The sequence below is a fragment of the Pinus tabuliformis genome, chromosome 1_1 (assembly GCF_031772625.1).
Source record: "Pinus tabuliformis cultivar Carrire ecotype Pingquan chromosome 1_1, CPIR1, whole genome shotgun sequence".
NCBI lineage: Eukaryota > Viridiplantae > Streptophyta > Pinopsida > Pinales > Pinaceae > Pinus > Pinus tabuliformis.
Genome location: NC_142297.1, coordinates 412,812,143 through 412,832,177, shown reverse-complemented (window position 1 = coordinate 412,832,177; position 20,035 = coordinate 412,812,143). Strand labels below are relative to the sequence as shown.

Genomic DNA, 20,035 nt, shown 5'->3' with positions numbered 1-20,035 from the left:
GAAGGTGATGAAAGATCACAAAGAGGGAAACAATTAGTGTCAAAACGAAAAGAAAGATTTCGAAAGTTCGGTACTCCAAAGAAGAAAAAGAAGAACATGGCTAAAGTAAGATGCTATGATTGTCACAATTTTGGACACTACAGAAGAGACTGTCCTAATCGCAAGAGGGACAGGGAAGAAGACTATTCTACTAAGGAAGTAAAAGAACCTGAGACAAAGAAGCGTAAGAAGGAAGAAGCTAAAAGATGATCTTCTTCATTAGAAGGTTTCTTTCACTTGTAAGTTATAGATAGGAAGCAATGTAAAGCAGATAGGATGCATTAGAAAGAAGCATCGTAATAAAAGCATTAGAGATAAGAGCTCATGACATGAGAAGCTGAAAGTATGTCTGGTACAAATCCTATTGATTTCAAAAGTAGGAAGCTCTTAGGAAACCTCATTAATACTTATAGAAGTAGAGGTCATCATCGTTTGGATCATCATAGAAGAAAACATTTGCTGAATGAGGATATGAAACATCCTCGACTCTGACAGAATTCTTATCAAAGGATTCACTGATAAAGAAAGGAAGCAAAAGGTTTTCGTCAGGAATTCCAACCTGTGGGATTCAAAGGATGATGGTATGATGACACAACAAGAAAGCATGTCTAAAGGATAGAGTCCTTTCGAATAAAGTTATTACAAGAAGTCTGGATGATTGAAAGAAAGATGAGGTATGTATGCTCACATAAATTATGGTAAAAAGTCATGTCATATGGTTACTATGGATCAATATTCTGGGAAATCTGATCAAGAGAAGAAAGAATCTCCTCCTCCGAAGAATTGCAGAATAGCATAAGTCACACTAGATGAAATCAACATAATATATGAATCATGAGGAAGCTGACTACAATCAAGGAACTCTGATTGAAAGCTTCTGGGAATAGAGTTTGTAAGAGAAGGGAGGAAGAGATCGTGATAATACACAACAATGGTAGAAGGCATTCAACATTCGAAGTCCAAGAAATTTTGACTAGAATATCTCCCGAAAGGATGTGAAGACTCTAATGGAAGTCGGAAAAAAATAAAGACCCTTGACACTGAATATCTATGGGAGATGTGTCAATCTACATGCAGGATGCCGATACTTACAGGAAGATGTCACGGTGAAAGATCATCACAAAGGTAACTTTGATTTGAAGTGTTCATTGATTATTTTTGAACTAAAATCTGGATGGGCTTATGTAGGACTGTCAAAGGGAAGATCTATGAATGACTTCAAAACAAACCATATAGAAGGATGTAATGTCCTTCCGGAAATATGGCATGAAAGTAGAATGACATAAAGCAAAGCCAGATGGAAAATCTAATATATCACTTTCTGATGAGTTGAGGACATTACCGACTCATGAACAAAATTGATAAATGATTTATGACCTATATATATAAGTTCCCAAAGGATGAAGACTCCTTATAATAGAAGAAAATTCATGACATCGAAGAAAGGAGCTCTTCATGCAGCTGATTGTTTTAAGATCTCCACATAAAGAGCTACTATAAGTCCCTGGTTAAGAGGGAGCCCGAGAAGAAGTTTATTACTTGGAAGAAACTCGGAAATTCCTAAGCCGAAAGCTTAGATTCCTCTGCGATAGGAATGAGTACATTCCTTTAATGGAATAAAACCTCTTGGTATAAGGAGGAGCAATAGACATGTTGTTCAGTGCTTCTCCTGAGAAGACAGAATGGAGGATTGTGTAATCATTTGGCATCTGATGCTCTTGTGGGATGAGATAGGGAATCCCATGAAAGAGTAGTCGTGGAGGACTGATATTCTTTTGGGACTAGGGAGTCCAAGAAAAGAATAGTCCTTATGGAGCATATCCCGAGAGAACTCGGGTGGGGTATGTTTTGAGAGATACAATGATGAGTATGTCTATAAATCATTGGTCTCGTCGGCATTTTGCTCTGACCTTTTGGAAAGATAGAGCTACTAGTCAAGGCCTTGCTATATAAATGCTGGTTGGTATGATGCTATACAAATGAGTTACAAATCCGAATTATTCTTATGAGAGATTCTTTAGATTGAGAAAGTCCAAGGTCTTCATAATGACATGTAGTTATGATTTTATGTAAAGAAATGTAAATAAGAAAATAATGATTATTATGTTGACTTGCTTCATGGGTTTCATGAGCAAGGGATATTGTTTTTGAGTCAAGACTCCCATTGAGAGTCTTTAGGGTTTATTCATCTAGACATAAAGAAGTCATTATCATGTAAATGAAGTCATGTTACACTTTGTAATAGGTCAATATTGTCTATGTAAAGTATCCTCCAAGAATTTGTCGCCAAACCCCTTCAAGTCGGCCTACAAACCATGAAGAAACTACAAGATGAAGTCGGCCTAAACTCCAGCTGTCAAGTCGGCCTAAAGGGTAGTGAAGAAGGGTATAAATAGCCCTACTCGGCCTCATTTGGAGACACACAATTCAGACAAGCATTCACTGGAAAAGTGCGAAGAGAAGGCAGAAGAAAGAGGGCTAAAAGAAGAGCAAAGAAGGAGCAACAAAAGAGAAGTGCAAAGGTTCTCCAGGGACATCATCTTTTGGGTATAACGAAGATTCTTCTGGAGAGTATGAAGTCTGGGCAGCAGATTCCTCTGGGCAGTGCGAAGTCTGGGCAACAGATTCTTCTGGGAAAGTGCAAAGTCTGGGTAGCAGATTCTTTGGGGTAGTGCGAAGTTAAGGCAGTGAAATTCTTCTGGGGCAGCAAGAGAGGGACTCTACTAAGTGATCAAAGCAGAGACCGAGGTTCTCTCTAGAAGACCTAGAGATCGAGATTCTCTAGGGAAGTTGTGAAGGTGCAATATAAGAGATAGAGATCGAGTTTCTCTAGGAAGAAAGGCAAAGGAAGGAAGAAGCAGAACATCAAGGTGGGTGACAAGGTTCTTGGGAGGATACTATAGTCAAGGGTCTGTGTCATGGTCTTGGTACTTAGCAATTGAAGATCTAGAAGAAGAATTTTATCAGGTTTTCCTCTCAAGAGGTGAGAGGTTTTGGCCCTGGCTGGAGAAGCCTATATACTGTGTCACTTGTCTTTATTTATTGGTAATTGTCTTGATGAAAAGAACACACTAAAAAGATAACAAAAGAAAATCGTAAGTTAAGAAGTAAAAACATATCACAAGCAATTGTCAAGCAGAGAAATTGTTAACATTGAATGCCCTAGATTTCTCAACACTTTACTTATATTTAGAGCTTACTTGTGCTCTTGTCCTGGGATAATGGCCCAATTGAGAAAATTACAAATATACGATGCTTTGGATCTAATCTAGCAGATCAGGGTTTAGATCGGTCCTCGATATCATTGGCTGATTTGTATCTCCAAACTGCACTTCAGCACTTCCTTGGACACGACAGATTAGAATGGAAGTCCTCCTCCACTCCTCACTTAGATGCCTCTTTCAATGTCTTGTGTCGCTGTCTGGTGTGTCTTCTCCTCTCCTTAGCCTTGCTTTTATAACTTTATATTGAGCTAGATCCCTCACCCTAATATGCAAATTGATTGATGACCGAGATTAGATCTCATCTCACTTGAGACCAAGCGTTGATATCAAAATACAATCGTTAAAATAATTTACTTTACTTTTCCTATGTTTATTGTAGCTCATTTAGCTAACATAATAATTATGTGCTTTTCCTAAGTTTAAAACTTAGGCTAAGTTACATTAGCGACTTGCTCACACTTGAGCTAGTGTTTTGAGGAGATCTCTGGGTGACTTTTGTATACCTAGACACTTAGGCCTTTGTAGAAGTACCTACCTGAGCTACAAACATCAACAATGATTTATTCCTCTACATGGGTTATCAACATCATTTAGAACCTATCACCTATGATTCATTAATCTACCAAGGACTTAACAAAGCTTGGTCACACATAAATTCTAAGTGATCATAGATTCATTACAACATGTGACTAAACCATGAACATGTCAAAGCATTATTTTTCCTAATGTATTGAAAGTTGAAACATATCCTTGCGCTTCTCCTAGTCCTTTCCAGCTGTGTATTCTTGACAAATTTATGCTTTAATTGTCCGATGTCACACTTTATTATTGTTGATATTATGACTGTCATCCTTAAAATACTGTTGTTAGATATGCTTTACTCTTTTTGTTGACATTATGACTGACATTTATTCTTGGCAGGTTACATGGATAGTGATTAATGTACACATAATATATATTATTACAAAATTGTTTTGTGGGAGAAACAAGACAAGCTGGACAGGAGCTATTTCATATTTAAATCATTCTTTGATGATTGTGGGATTATTTGTTTTTGTATTGCAGTATACACCTGCCGTGGAAGACAAAATTATTGGCATTGTTGTTGATAGCAAGTCTGATGTAAGTATAATTTACACTATATTTGGAGTTCGTTTCTGTAAATTTTGGCATTACTCCACAGGCTTGCTTTGTAATTTTAAGGAATATCTTTGACTTTTCCAATTCTGCATTCACCAACTGTCATATCCATTTGAATTTTTTGAATAAATTGTTCTTGTTATGTTTTATTCAACTCAATTTCCGATGTGAGTTGCTGATGCCGTTACAAAAATTCTACACAGCCCTTAATGGATTCTGTGCAAGTCATCATCTGTTGTGACTGTGCCATGATCAACATTAGCATCTTTTATATTTTAGAATTGTTCTAGATACATTTACGGTCCTCAGGGATCTTTATAATGTCATACTGATCACTTTGTATCAGTTCTTCATAACGCCAATAGATTTTGGACAAGGGATCATTTTGGGAGATCATCAGGAAACATGTTATCTTTGCAAATCTATACTAGCCTCATAGTCTAAAAGGTAGACACTTAACAAATTTGTTGAAACTAAAATATGCTCTTTTGTTTTTAAACATATTATAATTTTTATTGAAATAAAATAATTGATAGTAATAGAAGTGAAGTCAAATCTTGATTTTCAGTTGTGAACAATTTTGAAAAGGAAAATAAAAAAATAGACCTTACTTCTTGATAGCTGTCATTTGGCGGGTTTCTTGAAGTATTGATTCATTTGTGTTATTTGAACTATGATGCAATATATCATCAAAAAGTTCACATGTGGTCACTGATGCCAAAAACTTTTGTTTCTAGCTACCTAGTTGTTGAAATCAGAGAGAAAGTGGTCCAGCTAAATTTAGAGATGCACTAAATTTGGCAGCGGACCCATCAGAAGTCCACTAAAGCCAGATTTAATTTTTTCTCTAATGTTTAACTTAGGAAAATTTTAAATTATCCTAAGTGGGCAATGAATTAATCTCAGCCCTTGGATCTTTTGATTTTCAGCCTTGAGATCAAAAGTGTGGGCCCAGGTCGATTTGAGGGGGAAAAAGGGGTTGTATGGAGTTAGTATGTATCAGATTTGTTTTGGTGACAGCTTTCAGCAAGAAGGCAGCAGAGCTTCAGCGCAGCTAGGGCTTCAACAACACGCTATGGCATCAGAGAAAGAGGGCACAACAGCTGCAGAACACAACAGCAGTGTCCAACACTCAAAGACAACGCGGAATAGGCACACACAAGGGCTGTACGACCTGTACGAAATTTATACATGGCCTGCGCAGGGGGCCTTCAGCTAGGTCGTTTTCCAGCAAGGCTGAGTTGTTTTTTTGGGTCAAATTTTATCATAAGGAAGGTCTTCCTTCTTATTGTAATTTTTTTTGAAGAATATTTGTTGAGACTGCCTTAATAGAAGCCACCAGACAAGCAGGTTTTCCCGTGTTGGGTTTCCTGGGTAAATCGTTGTGTTTTATGGTGATGTGACTGTGTTTTTATTTCTGGGTTATTGTTATTATTTCTGCTACATGTTAAGTTAGAAAAAATGAACATACTTTTGGAAAGAAGTTAAATTTCAGTTTCAGTCATTTGTTATTTTCGGACGATAGTTAGCTGAGTTTTAGAGAAACTAACAAGGTATCAGAGTGAGGCTTTATATGAAGACCAGTCATCAGGGAAAGAGCAACATGGAAGAGGGAGCAGCGCTTGGGTTTAAGGCACAGTTCAGAGTTTCCAACCACCAGAGGGTGCATTCAACTAGCCAAACAACGAAATTAGTCAGTCAAATTAGCATTAGGGTTTGAGCAAAAGTTTACCAGGAAGATGGCATATCAGGGTTTGAGACTGGAACACAGTTTGGAAGGAGCCTCCAACTTCTGTGCCTAGAGAGAGAGGATGCTTGTGGTGTTGGAGGACCAAGGGGTCAAAGAGTTTGCAGAAAATTTCTTGGCTCAACATGTAGACCCTCAGCAGTTAGCTCAGCATAACAAGAGGGATGCTAGGGCAAGGAGAATAATCCTTGAGGGGGTCAAGGACCATATTATTCCTCTCATAGTAGGCAAGAAGACAGCGCATGAGATGTGGACAACAGTCTTGAATTTGTATTAGGGTACCAGTGAAGCGAGGAAACTGGTTTAAAAGGACAAAGTCAGGGCAATACGCATGACCAAGGGGGAGTCCATTGCAACCTACTTGAATAAGTTCACCACGGTCTAGGATGAGGTTGTTGGGGTGAATGAGACTGTTTTAGATAGTGACCTAGTGAGCCTTGCGTTGTCAGGGCTTCACAAGTTGTGGGATAACTTCCATGACATAGTCACAGGTAGAGAGAAGCTTCTAGACTAGGAGCGACTGTGGAGTGATTGCATGCAGGAAGAAATCAGAAGGTAGACAAGGTCAGGGACTCATGTCAAGCAGGAGGATGAGGAGAACTTTCCCCTAGTTGGCAAAGGGGGCAAAGGCAAAGGCAAGAAACATGCAGGACCAATCGAGTCCAGCTCGAAAGGTCCAAATATGCAGGAAGAAATCAGAAGGTAGACAAGGTCAGGAACTCATGTCATGCAGGAGGATGAGGAGAACTTTACCCTAGTTGGCAAAGGGGGCAAAGGCAAAGGCAAGAAACATGCAGGACCAATCGAGTCCAGCTCGAAAGGTCCAAATACCTGTCGAAAATAAAGTGTTTCTAGTGCCATCAATTTGGACACTATGCTTCTAAGTGTCCACAAAGAAAGAAAGGGTCCACAAAAGACCAAGTAACAACTATTTTTGAAATAGATGAGTTCAATTTTTTCAAATTCTAATGTTCTATGCTGTTAAAATCACTTAAATCCAAAACTTCTTTATGCTGCAAAATAAGTTAAGTAATTGTAGATAGAACATAATGTTGGAAAACCAAGGATATTATATTAGGGTTTGATTCTCCTTTTTTGATAATTACTTGTGAGTGTGTTGGATTCTTTTACTTCTTTATTATCTTATGTTTCGTCAAGCAATTATACATACATGAAGATCATAAAACAAGAGACACAAGATAGAGGCACATGCTAGGGAAAAACCCCTTCGAGGGGAAAACCCAGTCAAGATAATTTTTCATTTCAATAGTAGTCTTTGAGATTCTTTACCCTAGACCAAGAGCAAACTTTCCCTCCACTCCATATCAGCCTCCAAGATCCTCGACCCCTTCCAGCAACTTTGACTAGGAAGCAACTTCCAACAACATGCAGCTTACGACAACAACGAAATCTTAGGAGACTTCGATCTCCCAACCCAGACCATGAAACAGAGAGAGAGGCACCAAAAGTTCAATTTTCCTCCTCTAGAGACTCCCCCAAACTTGCACCTCTTTCGTCCTTCCGACAACAAACTTCACACTTCACCAGCTCTTCTTGAGATATCGAACTTGCTTGAGAGTGACTGCTCCAAATGACTTAGACCTCCTTCAATATATAGACTTCTTGTGGGTCGAATGGGGGTCCTTAGGCTGACATGAAGTGGAGGACACATAATTAATATTTGACTTGATACAAAACCTTTTTACATGATTTGAAAGCCCAAGAAGGGTCTCTTCGAGTGTATAATGACTCTATAAACTCAATATTAATCCTAGGAGTCCACAATGGGGACTTTGACTAATATAATGATGACCCAAGCATGAAACCGATGCTTTAATAAGTCAACAATAATAAAAATTCTTTTCTTTATTCTTTTGACAAGTACATTACATAATGACTCAAGTACATTATTGAAGATTGAACATAGTTACTTTTTCCAACACTCTGTCTTAAGTAGGGAGGTATTCATAATGTACAAGTACAATGGAAGATCTCAAACTATATGAAAACATGAAGAACCTTTAGGCACCACAATGCCATGGACTAGATTCCTGACTAGGGCAATCTATCCAACCAGTCACTCAACAATTTAGGCACCACAATGCCATGGACTAGATTCCTGACCAGGGCAATCTATCAAATGAATAACTCAACAATTTAGGTACTGCAATGCCATGGACTAGATTCTTGATCAGGGCAATCTATCCAAGTGGGACTAAGGTGGACTCAAGCTTTCAGCCCCTCTAGGTACCATCAGGCTTACTTGCTAACCACCAACCCAAACATACAGGTGTGTATCCAAAACCGAGCTCAATAAACAACACCACCTTTTCAATTTCAGGATTCTTGACATCAACACATAGTGCTGACCTGATGTCTCCCTAGGCAATGCTTCACTCGCAAAGCCTCAACAAATCTCTTCCATTTCTTTATCATCAATACAATCACCAATATCTACCAAACCCAACAGGTTCCTTAGATATTTAAACTTCTTATTAGGAAGAGCCTTTGTCAGTATGTCTGCTACCTGTTCGTCTGTCGGAACATATTCTAACTTCACGATCCCATCCTGCACCAAGTTCCTAATAAAGTGGAACTTATTATTGATATGTTTCGTCCTCGAATGAAACACGAGATCTCCAGACATCTTGATACAACTTTGATTATCACAGTTAATCATAGTAGGACCCAGAGACTTTTCAAACAAATCTATCAGAAGCTTCCTTAACCAAACAACCTCTTTTCCTACTTCACATGAAACCACATATTCTGCCTTGACACTACTCAATGCAACATGATCTTGTTTCCTACTCATCCATGAGATCATAGCAACTCCCAGACTAAAGCATCTTCCGATAGTGCTCCTTCCATTGGTCTCACTGCCACCCCAATCAGAGTTTGTGAAGCCAATTAGCTTGACTTCCTTACTATCATACTTTAGGCAGTGATGTATAGTGCCACGAAGATACCTCAAGATATGTTTGGCAGCTATCCAATGATCATGACGAGGCTCCAATTGAAACTGACTAAGCATGTTTACTGCAAAACATATATTTGGCCTAATATTTACCAGATACCTCAGGGAACCCACCAACTGACGATATGAGGTAGGATCCACGAGACTCAAGTTGAAACTCCTCAGCTTTTTGAGGTTGGTGATCGTAGGAGTAACCATCGGCTTGGAGTCCATCATCCCAAATTTTTGCAATAACTTGATGATGTACTTTCCTTGCCCCAAATATATCTCCCAAGCTCTCTGCCATACTTCTAGACCTAGGTAATGCATCAGTCCTAAATCCTTCATCTCAAATTCAGCTCCCAACATCTTCTTGCATTCTTGAATTCTTCGTTCTACACCGGTGATCAATAGATTATCCACATATAGTAGAATAATGTCTGGCTCATTATTCACGACCTTGATATTTAGATTCAGATCAGTCGTACTCTTCACGAACTCAATCCTGAGAAGATATGCATCCATTCTTGCATACCATGCCCTTGGTGCTTGCTTCAAGCCATATAGAGCTTTCTTGAGTCTGCAAACATGAAAGCCCCTACTATTCACTTCAAATCCTTTAGGTTGTTCGATGTACACTTCCTCATCAATGGTCCCATTCAGAAATGCGGTCTTAACATCCATTTGATGGATATTCCACCCCATTGTAGCGGCCAGTGAAACCAACGATCTAATGGTAGTGTACCTTGCAGTAGGTGCAAATGTTTCTTCATAGTTAATGCCTTCATTTTGAGAGAAACCCCTTGCAACGAACCTTGCTTTGTACTTGTCTATACTTCCATCAATAGCATGTTTGATCTTATAGATCCACTTCGATGTGACAACCGATTTGTCACTAGGTCTAGGAACGATTTCCCAAACCCCATTCTTCATGATGGATTGATATTCTTCCTACATAGCTTTCTTCCAAACCTCTTCATGCTCAACTTCCTTGAATGTAGATGGTTCGACTTCAATCAACTTTGTCATATATGAAACATAACCAGAATACCTTTTCAGTTTCTTACTTTCCCTAGAGGACCCTTTTGCAACTTCATGTCCTTTAACATCTTCTAATGGAGCTTTCAACCAACTTGGCCTCTTCCTTGTGGTTGGGACAACCATCGATTGAATAGACTCACTTGGTCCTTCTTCTTCATCATTTGCAGTAGAGTTCTCATTGTTGAGAATAGTGTAACTAGGTTCGGTCTTCATCATGTAAAATATTGTAATGATGTAATTTGGTATCAAGAGATTATTATTATTATTATTTTTTTGTTTTCTTATGTTCTTCTTTGTTTTTAATATTTTTGTCTTGGTCTAGTCGTGGCTCCAATTGAAGAGCCTTAGGATGAGTCATGTAAAAGGAAGACAAGCATGTATTGTTACACGTGTAAATGTAATTGTTGTATGTCAAAAATCCTTCTAGATCATCAATGAAATACTCCAACATGTACCCACGGAATTGATGTAAAGAAATCACTTAAAATAATTTGTTTGGACAATTCTGGAAGGCTATCATTATGTCGGCCTAATCTAGGATCACGTTGGCCTAGAGGTGAGGAGGCAAGCCTATATAAAGGTTGCGTTGGCACCTTCTCACAACACAATCATCCTCACTCATTACATGAAGGATAGCGAAGTGAAAGGGTCGAAGAAGAAGGGTAGCTGCAGTCAATGAGGAAGTCTGTTCCCTCATCTGAGTTCATCACCAAGCCTGCTCTCAAGTGCGACATTCTGATCTGATCTAGGGCATCATGTCATATGGGTATATTGCTGGGTTATAGATCCAATCTAGCCGCAGTTTGCATGAGGAAGTCAGTGCAAAAGAGATCGAAGTCATCAAAGGGCTAGAAGAGCCCTATCTCTCCTATCACGTGAGTCTACATCCTGAAGCGGAAGGTTCTGTCTTTGCTGCCCTATAACTGTCATTCCTTTGGCATCACGAAATCTCAAATCAAGAGGCTATTATGTGTGTGATGGGTCTACACGAAGTGCGAAGATAGAAAGAGGCTAGAAGAGCCTATCCGAGACCATCGTTGTTGACTGTCATACTCTTGCTACAAACCTGATATACTGTTCAGAATTGCAGAAGGATACATTATGTTTGGGTACATGTTTGGAGGTATTGTCATCTGATGTTGAAGGTATTATTGAGTCAATGTTTGGGTCATGTAATTTCTCAATAAAGATTCTATAAGAAAGAGTTCAAAGGGTTTTTCCTCTCACAGTTTGGAGAGGTTTTTGCCCTGGCTTGGTGCCAATATCTTGTGTACTTGTGCATTTTGATCTTCTTGTTTTGATAGCTGGTTGATGATAATAATTCATGTAAACAATAAGGAACAGAATCTAAAGAAATAATATCACAAGCAGTCATCACAGTTAAGAGAAATTGAATATTTTAAATTGCCCTTTTCTTCTCAACACTTGTGAATTTCATCTTCTTCAAATACAGGAACTTCTTCGTCATCAGAATCAATAGGAGTATCCTTTGATTTCTTGTAAGCTTGATTCTCATCAAATATGACATCCCTACTTACTTCAATGTATCTTCCCTCCTTTATGTATATTCTATATGCTTTTTAGGAAATACTATAACCAATGGATATTCCCTTGATGCTTGTCGAGTTCAACTTCTTTCGCTTGTCTTTCGGAACATTAACATATGCTCGACTTCCAAATATGCGGAAATGATCCACACTCAACTTCTTTCCCGTGAATACTTCTTCAGGTATAGTATTCTGAAGACTCTTATGAAGACTTCTATTTTGAATATACACAGTAGTCATCGCAGCTTCACCCCATAAGAACTTCGGTAGATCTTGATCAAGGAGCATAGTTCGAATGCCTTCTTCGATTGACCTACCTTCCTTTCGGCCAATCCATTTTGTTTGGATAGTAGGGAACAATGAGCTCCCTCTTAATACCTGCATCCTTACAATATGCAATAAGCTCTTTAGAGGTGTATTCCCCACCATTGTCAGACCTTAGAGTCTTTATCTTCTTTTCGGTTAGGGTTTCTACCTCAACCCTAAACTCCTTGAACTTATCAAATACTTCATCTTTAGTTTTGAGTAGGTAGAGCCATGTCTTCCCTGAATGGTCATCAATGAATGTTACATCGTAGCGATTGCCTCCAAGTGTCTTATCAGACATAGGCCCGCATACATCGGAATGGATGAGATCTAATATTTATTTAGATCTAGATTCACTATGATGAAATGGCTTTCTAGTATGCTTCGCCAAAGAACATCCCTTGAACACACCTTCATGGTCTAACTTCATATCAGGAATAATGAAGATGGCCATACCTTCAATGCCATAGTTCAATGGGACTTATTTCCATATGAACCAGAGCTTGAGGAGATGGAGTGATAACCCAGTAAAGAATTCCTTCACGAACTCCAATAACCCTAGCTTTGTCAATACTAGAGTTCTTTCCCCAAACCAATACTTTTCCATCAATAAAAGCAATTCTTTCCCCTTTATCTTCTAAACAAGAAATAGAAAGTAAATTCTTTTTCAAACTTGGAACATAGAGAATGTTGTTGAGATGCAGCTTTGATCCATTGTCCAGCTTTAATGATGTAGATCCCAGGCCTCTAACAACATAGCTTTTGTTTTCACCCAATTCCACTGCATGAGAGGATGACTCCTTTGATAGTGTGTGTTGTTGCCTACCTTCACCTATCATGTGTCTTAATGCTCCACTATCAATGATCCATGCATTGTCATCAGTAAGAGATCCTGTAAGGGCAGCCAAGAATCCATGACTCTTGACTTTGTTGAATAGGTAGTAGATGATCTTCTTGATCCATCTTCTAGTAGAGTTGAAACCCAAACTTATGTAGTTCACCATAGAGGGAGAATCCATGCCAACAAAGTGATCTTCGACTTCTCTTGACCTTAGCTCTGATACCATGTTGGAAAATCAAGGATATTATATTAGGGTTTGATTCTCCTTTCTTGATAATTACTTGTGAGTGTGTTGGCTTCTTTTACTTTTTCATTATCTTATCTTTTATCAGGCAATTATACACACATGAAGATCACAAAACAAGAGAAACAAGATATAGGCACATGCTAGGGCAAAACCCCCCTCGAGGGGAAAACTCAGTGAAGATAATTCTTCCTTTCAATACTATTCTTTAAGACTCTTTACCCTAGATCAAGACCAAACTTTCCCTCCACACCATGTTAGCCTCCAAGATCTTTGACCCCTTACAAACACTTCGACTAGGCAACAACTTCCAGCAACATGCAACGTACGACAACAATGAAATCTTAGGAGACTTAGATCTCCCAACCCAGACCACGAAACAGAGAGAGAGAGGCACCAAAAGTTCAATTTTCCTCTTTTCTAGTGACTTCCCCAAACTCGCACTTCTTTCGTCCTCTCGACAACAAACTTCACACTTCACCAGCTCTTCTTGAGATATTGAACTTGCTTGAGAGTGAGTGCTCCAAATGACTTCGACGTCCTGCAATATATAGGCTTCTTGTGGGTCGAATGGGGGTCCTTAGGCCGACATGATGTGGAGGACACAATTCATATTTGACTTGATACAAAACCTTTTTACATGATCTGAAAGCCCAAGAAGGGTCTCTTCGAATGTACAATGACTCTATAAAGTCAATATTAATCCTAGGAGTCCATAATGGGGACTTTGACTAATATAATGATGACCCAAGCATGAAACCCATACTTTAATAAGTCATTGTTACAATAATAAAAAATCTTTTCTTTATTCTTTCGACAAGTACATTAAATAATGACTCAAGTACATTATTGAAGACCGAACATAGATACTTTTTCCAACACATAAACCACATAAACCATATGCACAATGAAAAAGACAACCAAGAACTCAATGATACAGAAGTTAGGTTAATGACTAAGGCAAAATCCACAAGGGGAAAACCCAATTGGATTCTTCTTATATTAGAAATCAATTGTTCAACAGAGACACAAAGTACAATGAGAGAATGAAGAAGTTCACGCAAATCTAAAGAAGATCTTTAATAGCAGTAGCTAATGCAAATGCTGAATCACTTTGGCTCCCCAAAACCTGCGCTTGCTCTTCAATCTTCCTCTAGACTCTCCAACTCTCTCTTTCTCAAGTTCGATTTCTCTTTTCATAAACACAAGTAAGTGTATCAAGTGAGGCTAAGAGGCACAAATATATAGGAAGAGCAAGGAGGTCGAATTCATGCAGGAGTGACTCCTATGCCTTGAGGAGTTACATATGCCAAAATAGGAGTGTAACTTATGCCATAAAGGAGAGGAGTGTAACTTATGCATTTAAGAGAGAAGTGTAACTTATGCATTAAAGAGGTGTAAGAGGAATCTTTTTATGATGACTCATTAAAGTGTGTAAGAAAGTGTAAGAGGTGCTTAAGAGCATTAAAGAGAGTGAGGAATGAATCCATAAAGAGAGAGAGATAGGGTAACATATATATTAATTGAAGGGAGTTACATATGACATGATTGAGTCGCATGATTAAGAGACTTGAATTTCTTTTTAGATAATAATATAATAATATCATAAAGAGGATAATACTAAATAGTAATAATAATAATATTGATGATTAACTTAAAAATTAAACAATTGAGATCAATTAAGGACAAATTAAGTGATTTTCCATGATATATATATATATATATATATATATATGATTACAAATTGATTGAAGATTATTTACTATGTTTGGAAAGTCATGGTTGCAACGAATCACGATAGACACGACTTTCTATTTTTAGAAAGTCACTTTAGAAGGGTTAGAAATGAAATTTTATTCAAGGAAATTCATCCCATAGCTGCCAATTTTCAACACAATCCCAGATTTGAGAGGGAGTTTTCTCTCATTGCATGCATGGCAAGTTCAATGTCCAATAGTTTATGGTTCATAAATAGTGGGGCTTCATGCCATATGGCAGGGTGTAAAGATTTTGAGAGGGAGTTTTCTCTCATTGCATGCATGGCAAGTTCAATGTCCAATAGTTTATGGTTCATAAATAGTGGGGCTTCATGCCATATGGCAGGGTGTAAAGATTTTTTCAGCCAACTTTTGAAAAGGACCAGAGAATCACGGTAGAGCTTGGTGATGATGATAGGTACCCAACCATGGGTGTGGGCATTGTCAAATTTCAGAGGGATTCAGGGAGTCCCCTCTTTCTCAAGGACGTCCTCTATGTACTAGGGCTGAAAAAACACCTTGTTTCAATTTCAACACTTGAAGACAAGGGGCACGAGGTCATTTTCAGCAAAGGGAAAGCCTTTTTGAAACCCTTTGACTCAGTAGAAGAGGCCAAGCAAATTGGAGTAAGGGTGAAGAGGCTCTACAAATTGTAGTTTGACATAGTAGTAGTGTTGACCAGCAAGGCTGAACGTGAGCAGAACAAGGAGGCAAAGGAACTTTGGCGTAGATGGATGAGGCAATGACACCATGGGTTGTTGAAGATATTGCAGGAGTGTTAAAATTGGCAACTAGGGCCAAACTCCATGTGGGTCATCTTATTTATGGCAGCTGATATTTTTCTTGGATCCTTCTCATTGAGAGGTGTAGGATTGATCTAAAGATCATTCGATTCCGATATGTATTCATGGAGATATGAATTTATTTGTGTTATGGGACAATTCGTCAAGGTCGGCCAGCAACCAAATAACCCCCACATGTGCTCAACGTTTTAGTATAAAAGGAGATGGATTGAGAGTCATTTCACACACTTCACTCTTGATTTCTCTCCACTCGCTTTGGGTTTTAGTGGAAGAGAAATCTAGGAGGATGAAGCCCTAGACGCAGGAGGAAAGAAGGCTAAACAAGCTGCCCTAGTCGCAATCCTAAAGGATGCCCTAGCCACAGTCCTAAAGGATGCCCTAACCGCAGTCAACAAAAGGTCTTGGTTGCAGCAAAGGAAGGTCTATTTCATGGGTCTTTTGGAGGGCTGAGGTGTTGTAAGGGAGGCCGAGGTAGCTCCTTTGAGGGTCGAGACAAGGGTAGACTGTTTCAGGACAGCGTGGAGGTATTCTTAGGTGCCCAACTCTTGGTGAAGGGCAGTGTAGGCTGCTGTGGGTAAGTCACAAGCCCTACAAGCTGTTTGGAGGGCAACGTATGGTGGTTTGAGTGGGTTGTAGGTGGCAGCAGAGGTCTGTGGTAGGCCGCAGGCCTAGCCACTCCAAAATAGGGCAGCGTGGAGGTGTATTGAGGGCTGTCTATGCCCAGAACAACAATGAGGGAAGCCACCACTTCTACAAGGGTAGGCCGCACCTAAGGAGGGCTGTCTTGGTGACTGATTAGAGGCTTATATACCCTAACCAGTCATAGTCATAACAACAGAAAATGCATTCTTAGAATTGTTGACTTACAACAGATACATGGTGCTGCAATGTTTCATGGTGGATACATAGCACAACAAGTACATAGTGCTGCAATGGCACATGGGACAATAGTGTGGCAACATGGTACAACAATGGTGGCATGGTGCAGCGATGGCACATGGGACAACAATGTGGCAACATGGTACAATAGTGGCAACATGGTGCAACGATGGCACATGGGACAACAATGTGGCAACATGGTACAACAGTGGCAGCATGGTGGAACAATGGCACAACAGGGGCAGCACAGTGAGGTGCTGCATGATGATGAGGAGCAGCACAATGTTAGGTGCAGCAAAGCGATGGATCACCTTGGAGAATCAGTTGAAGCAATATGTCTTCAACTGAGTTCAACTACCTCATGTATCATCTTCTTAGAGATGATCTATGCTCTTATTTAGATAAGTCAAAGTGTTGACTTCTGTTGTATATGTACTATCTCTATCTCTCTCTCTGCTGAACTATTGAAGAACATATAAGAATAATTGATCAAGGGTTTCCCCACATTGGGGTTTGTACCTAGCTAGCACCACATCTTGTGTCCTCTTGTCTTGGCTTGTCTTCTGCGATTTATGTTTATGTTCTTTCTGCAATTTACTATTATGCTAATGTGATTTTCTAATCTGGAAAAGATATTGAGCTGTGAAAATTGAAATAAACTTCTTTAAGCATAGAACATACCTAAAATTAACATGGTATCAGAGCTGAGGTGAAGACAAAGTCCAAGCCAGAGTGAAAGAGCAATCACCGAAGACAGTTGGGATAGTACAAAAGGCTCAATGGGTTCCTTATCCCTCTTCAAATTCACCAAGGGTGAGGTCGAAGTAGAGAATATTATTCGAGTGGCGCAACAAAAGATTTTGATGGCCTACCTAAAGATAACTTCAATGGGAAGTCCGGATCTAAGGGTGGAAGGAATGACAAATGCCTTGTTTGTGTCCGAATGGATAGGGACACATCATTTGATGATGATAACAATCATTCTAGGGACATCTTCAATGATTAGAGGAATGTCAAGTAATGCAGGTAATCAAGGATATAGCTGACTCTTCAAGAAAGCAAGGAACCCCAGGTATGAAGAATCAAATGTTGTTTCTGATAAAATAAAGAAGCATTATCTTATATTGGTCCGCTCTTCCAGACTCTTTGGGAATCTGGCTTATTGATCGGATAAAAGGGTGCACTCTCTAATTTGGTAGAGATGGAAACAATGATGGGATTATACTTGGAGTCAATGCCGCCTATCCCAGAAAGGGTGTAGGGAATGTTACCTCTCAATTGAATGAGGGTAACCCGATTCATTTATAAGAATCTATTTATGTACTTGATCGCAAGAAGAACCTGGTGTCCATTTCGGCAATAGAAATCAAAGGTTTCAGGGTGGCATTCATCGATGGAAAGGTACATGTTTGAAAATAGAATTTTCAAAAATGCTTTACTCATGGGTTCAGGGTTGGCAATTTGTATCAAGTTGCAGGAAGTCCATTGGGGACCATGTCAGTTGACACATCTCATCTATAGCACCGAAGGTCTGCTTATTATGGGGCCCTACCCGATGTGAGTCAGATGGTGATAGGGATGCCTGAATTCAAGAAGATCATGAAGGTACATGTTCGAGATGCACTGAAGGAAAATCTTACAAGGGGACCATTCTGATCATGTAGCAGGTCGACAGGTTTGGAACAACCTGAGGGGTTTGAGATTCATGATTGGGAATCTCATGTATGCAGGTGGAAGAAAGCCCTTATGGCTTGAAGCCAATCCAAACCATTGCTTGAAGGTTGTGGATGATAGACCTCTCATACTGGCACTTTATGAGGACGACCTCTTTCTGATATGTGCAGACCCTCTCATTTGCAAACGTAAGAGGGAGTTGGATTCCGGATTTGGAATGGTGAACTGCAAGCCCGTGACTACCTCGATGGCTTAACTTTTAGAAGTTATGTGGTAGTAATGCTGGACCAGATTTGGGAAATGCCTATGAGTTTCATAAACTCATTCGCATTGATGTTCTTGGTGAACTTCCGTCTGGATGTATGTTTTACAGTTAGCATGTCGGGCTCATATTTGGTTGAGCCTCACTGGATTGGTGCCAAGAATCTTCTGAGATATCTTCAGGGAACAATCTCTCATAGATTGAGATACACTGCCGGAAATGTGAAGCCGCATGATTATTTCGAACACTGACTGGGTAGGCAGTGTGGAGGATCGCAAGAGCACTTCTGGGTGTTGGTTCTCTTTGGGTTCTGCTTTGATATCCTGGATGAACAGGAAGTAGAAGTCGGTTGCTATAAGCACCGCTGAGACCGAATACATAGCTATGAGTATGACCTCGCGTGAAGCTACCTGGTTGCGGAAGCTCTTCATTGAGTTGTTTGACACATGATGGATACCACCGTGAGCTTCTGTGACAACTAGAGGGGGATTCGATTGTTGAGGAATCCCGTGTGTTATGATCGCTCCAAGCATATAGACATCAGGTACCACTTTATTTGGGATATGGTACATTGATGAGCAAGAAGTCTCAATTGCATTGGGACTGATGTGCAGGTCGCAGTCATTCTGTCGAAGCCCTGAGGAAAGGTCAAATTTGTGACTTTCTAGAACGACTTGGAGTCGTTAAGGGACCTTCTTATGAGGGTCCTGTATGATGCATGCATTGAGCTCTGGGAGCTCCGGGGGGCTTGGGGTATTTCTTGGAGCAATAAGCAACCATAGGGCGACTCACCTTCCCGTGATGGTGTGTTGTGTACAGGGTGAATGGTTTAGCCTTCCCCTGTGATACACCGTAGCGACTTATGGATAGGATGAGTGGTTCTCCTGTCGAGGCATCCTACCCATGCAGTCTGGGACTCATGGGAAGTACCTCTTATTTGGCAAATGAGTAGGGAAATGGGGTTAGGGACCATAGTAGTACCATCGATGGATGCATCATTGTTCTATTGTACTCCCTATGCTAGGATGACCTTCATTGATCTGGGATCAATTGGAACTGACTTTGGGTCAGTAAGAGTGATATAGCTCACTCTCTTGGAACTGATCTGAGATCAATATGAGTGGTTTGAGACACTCTCTTGTGATATTGATCTGGGATCAATGAAATTGACTTCGGGTCAGTAAGAGTGATATAACTCACTCTCTTTTGGAACTGATCTGGGATCAGTATGAGTGGTATGACACACTCTCTTCATATGGGAGTGACTTCGAGTCAGTAGAAAATGGTATGAGACATTCTCGATCAATTTTTCTTCTTCATGGTTTAGCAGAGCAGAGCAAAGCAGAGCAGTGCAGGGCACAGATGGTAGAGATAGTATAGTCTAGCAGATGGATCAGCGGATGGAGTTCTTCCTAGTTGAGAGGGAGGGTTAAAATTGGAAACTAGGGCCAAACTCCACGTGGGTCATCTTATTTATGGCAACTGATATTTTTCTTGGATCCCTCTCATCGAGAGGTGTAGGATTGATCTAAAGATCATCCGACTTCGATAAGTATTCATGGAGATATGAATTTA

General features: G+C 39.7%; 1 protein-coding gene across 1 annotated transcript in view; it reads left to right on the top strand.

The window, feature by feature from the left end:
• The window catches only part of LOC149213449 (uncharacterized), a 213,770-nt gene that overhangs the window by 75,284 nt on the left and 118,451 nt on the right, over positions 1-20,035 (top strand). Inside the window, exon 4 of the mRNA XM_089392004.1 lies at positions 4,329-4,385. Within this exon, the coding sequence (XP_089248130.1) occupies positions 4,329-4,385 (57 nt within the window). The remainder of the gene's footprint in view (positions 1-4,328; positions 4,386-20,035) is intronic.